The sequence below is a fragment of the Alligator sinensis genome, unplaced genomic scaffold, assembly GCF_000455745.1.
Source record: "Alligator sinensis unplaced genomic scaffold, ASM45574v1 scaffold842_1, whole genome shotgun sequence".
NCBI lineage: Eukaryota > Metazoa > Chordata > Crocodylia > Alligatoridae > Alligator > Alligator sinensis.
In genome coordinates, this window is record NW_005842295.1 from 1,627,286 (window position 1) to 1,630,272 (window position 2,987).

Below are 2,987 nucleotides of genomic sequence, written 5' to 3' on the forward strand. Positions count from 1 at the left end.
CCCCCCCCCCCCGCCACAGGCAGGAATGAATGCTGGGTTCACAAGACCCCAGACAGGTGATCGTCCAACCTCCTCTTGAATGTACCCAAGGTAGGGGCAAGGACCACTTCCCTAGGAAGTTGGTTCCAGATTTCAGCCACCCTAACTGTAAAATATTGCCTTCTGATCTCCAACCTAAGCCTATTCTCCTTCAGCTTATTACCATAGTTCCTCATCACCCCAGGTGGTGCTGTGGAGACTAGGGCTCCTCCTATTTGCTGATGATCTCCCCTGATGAGTTTGTAGGCAGCCACCAGGTCCCCCCTCAGCCTCCTCTTGCTGAGGCTGAACAGGTTCAGGTCCCTCAGTCTCTCCTCGTAGGGCCTGTCCTGCTGCCCTCTCACCAAGCGGGTGGCCCTCCTCTGAACCCTCTCCAGGCTGGCCACATCCCTCTTGAAATGCGGCGCCCAGTACTGGACATAATACTCCAATTGTGGCCTGACCAATGTCGCATAGAGGGGGAGTATCACCTCTCTGGATTGGCTTGAGATGCATCTTTGGATGCATGACAAGGTATGGCTGGCCTTGCTGGCTGCGGTCTGGCACTGGCAGCTCATGTTCATCTTTTTATGCCTAAGCACAGAAAGTTACCAACAGCCTCTGTAGAACCAAGAAGTAATAGGTAATCTATGCAATAACACAGGGGCGGGCAATTATTTTGGGCGGAGGGCCACTTATTGAGTTTTGGCAAGCCATCGAGGGGTACGTGACCGGCAGCCAGGGGCAGATAAATATTAATTTTCTAAATGTTTTAGGGTCCCCACGGGCCAGATAGAATGGCCTGGTGGGCCGCATCTAGCCCGCGGGCTGTATTTTGCCCACCCCTGCAATAACACAATAGGTCTTTCACTGAGCTATGACAGTTAACACCTTCCAAAGCCCAACCGTAGATACGTAAAGAGCTTTTCAGTATAAAATTGGCACGCATCTTGTAGCTGCTAGCAAAAAGCAAATTTGAATCACTTTTGGTGACCTGGATGGAATTTAGGCACTTCTGGCCCTTTGAGGTGGCTACAGAATCAATTTGAATCTGGCCCCAAAACATTAACTATGCAAATCTGACCTGCAATATTTGAAAATGATATAACCTGTAACATTTAGCTTGGTAGCAGAATTTGTAAAAACATAGTCTCCCTCTGTTAATTCTCTTAGTTCATGCTTTTCTTTTGCTCATCTAGTACACAGGCAACAATAGGCACTGTATCTGTGGATGGGTCTCAACTATGTCAGATGGTACTAAGGAACACTGTCATAAAAAAACAGTCTGCCCACTCAATCCTCCTCCATGAATTGCAAATGGGAAAAAAAAAAATCATGTTGATGCTTTTTTTGTTTTATTCCCAAAGCAAGAACAGTGACACTCTCAGGCACTGACATATTCATGAGATTAGCATTTGCGACCAATGTTACTCTAATGGCAATTAAATGCCATTTTTTGGCATGCAAGACACATAGATGAGGAATAAATAGGTGGGGCATGTCATTTTTACACTGTTCCCTAGCACTAGCCCAATACAGTATAGAAATGCTGTGTGTGAACTAACTGCCCTGGCCAGGGAAAAAAAAATAATTGTGAACGTTATTTTTATATAAACAGGTTTATTTAGGGCTAAAACCAACTTTCAACACAGATCACTGGAATTTCTCAGCAAAACCAAAATTTGATCCTAAAAGGAAAAACAGCATTCAACAGCAAACAACATAGATACTTGTATTCTTATGCTAAAATGCAATGCTGGTATCCAAATAACAACAATAATTTAAAGAATGTAAAGGGTAGGTTGCTTTGTCAAGAATGAATCTTAGGTTTTAGGATTTACCGTTTGGCTTTGTAGGTGGAGACCATTCTAATGTAAGCTCTGTAGAGCTGATATTTTGAATCGCAGGAGGATCTTGCCCTTCTGGAGGGGCTTGTGCAGTAATTATTGTCACTGGCTGGCTCTCCAAACAGCCTCCACTGGTGCAGGCTTGAACAGAACAAATATACTTTGTAAACGGAACCAGATTCCAAATAATTGCTGAGGTTTCTAAACCTTCATACAGGCCACAAGGCTCTAGATTGAATGAATTAGTACATGTCAAAATATACTTCTCTATAGGCCCAGAGTCATTTGATGGGGATGTCCAGTTAAGTGAAATGGAACGTGGGCCAATAGGAAAGGCTGCATTTAAATGTAGATTTCCTGTGGGTGTCCCCGGTTTTGTCCTGTACGTTACTTCTGCACTTCTTGTGGAACCGTGAGCATTGCTGGCCTTGAGGTAATAGGAATAGAAGGTATACGGGAATAAAGTAGTATCAGTGAAGTTCTGAGAACCTAAAACACACAAGTAAGAAGAAAATTATATTCCATTTGTCAAAAATCTAGAAACTTGCCTTGAATTTACTGCCTTTTAAGCATGTTTTGAAAGGCCAAAGAATCTTCCCAAGCCCTAACTAGCTCCAAGGTATTAAAAGTATGGGAGAAAAGGGAAAGATTTCAAGACCTGTCACAAACCCATCCATGGGGTACCCACAGATCCCTGAGTTTCTCCCTGCTGCCCAGCTGCTTGTCCCAAGGAACCACCAAGATTTGTCCTTGGAAAATGCCTTATCCCTGCAAACCTCCACTCCACTGCTTTTGTACCAGACCCCAGAGCCACAGCGAGGGAAACTCTGCTAGCCCTAGGCGGCTTTCCTTTGGGTTGTGAAAGAAGTTTAGGTCCCCCATTCCACAAAATGACTTAGCCTGGAATATCACTTGCCCTGAGATCATTCTTCACCAAAGGCAATCATTAAGGAGACAAAACAAAAGGATTTATTACATGGGATAAAGCTTTATACCACAAAAACTGGCCATGAGTTTGATAACAGAATACAAAAATAAGTAAAGCTTCTTCCCCTCATATCTGGTTACAATCTTGGCCCTCTAAGGGTGCCACCAGTATTTTTAGGGATCAGCCTTCCTGCT

The 2,987-nt window shown here is 44.1% G+C and overlaps 1 protein-coding gene across 1 annotated transcript in view; it reads right to left on the reverse strand.

Moving 5' to 3' along the window:
* USH2A (usherin) overlaps positions 1–2,987 on the reverse strand; it is a gene marked incomplete at its 5' end in the record, with an annotated part of 567,922 nt that overhangs the window by 505,716 nt on the left and 59,219 nt on the right. Inside the window, one exon of the mRNA XM_025209559.1 lies at positions 1,860–2,354. Coding sequence (XP_025065344.1) covers positions 1,860–2,354 — 495 coding nt within the window. The remainder of the gene's footprint in view (positions 1–1,859; positions 2,355–2,987) is intronic.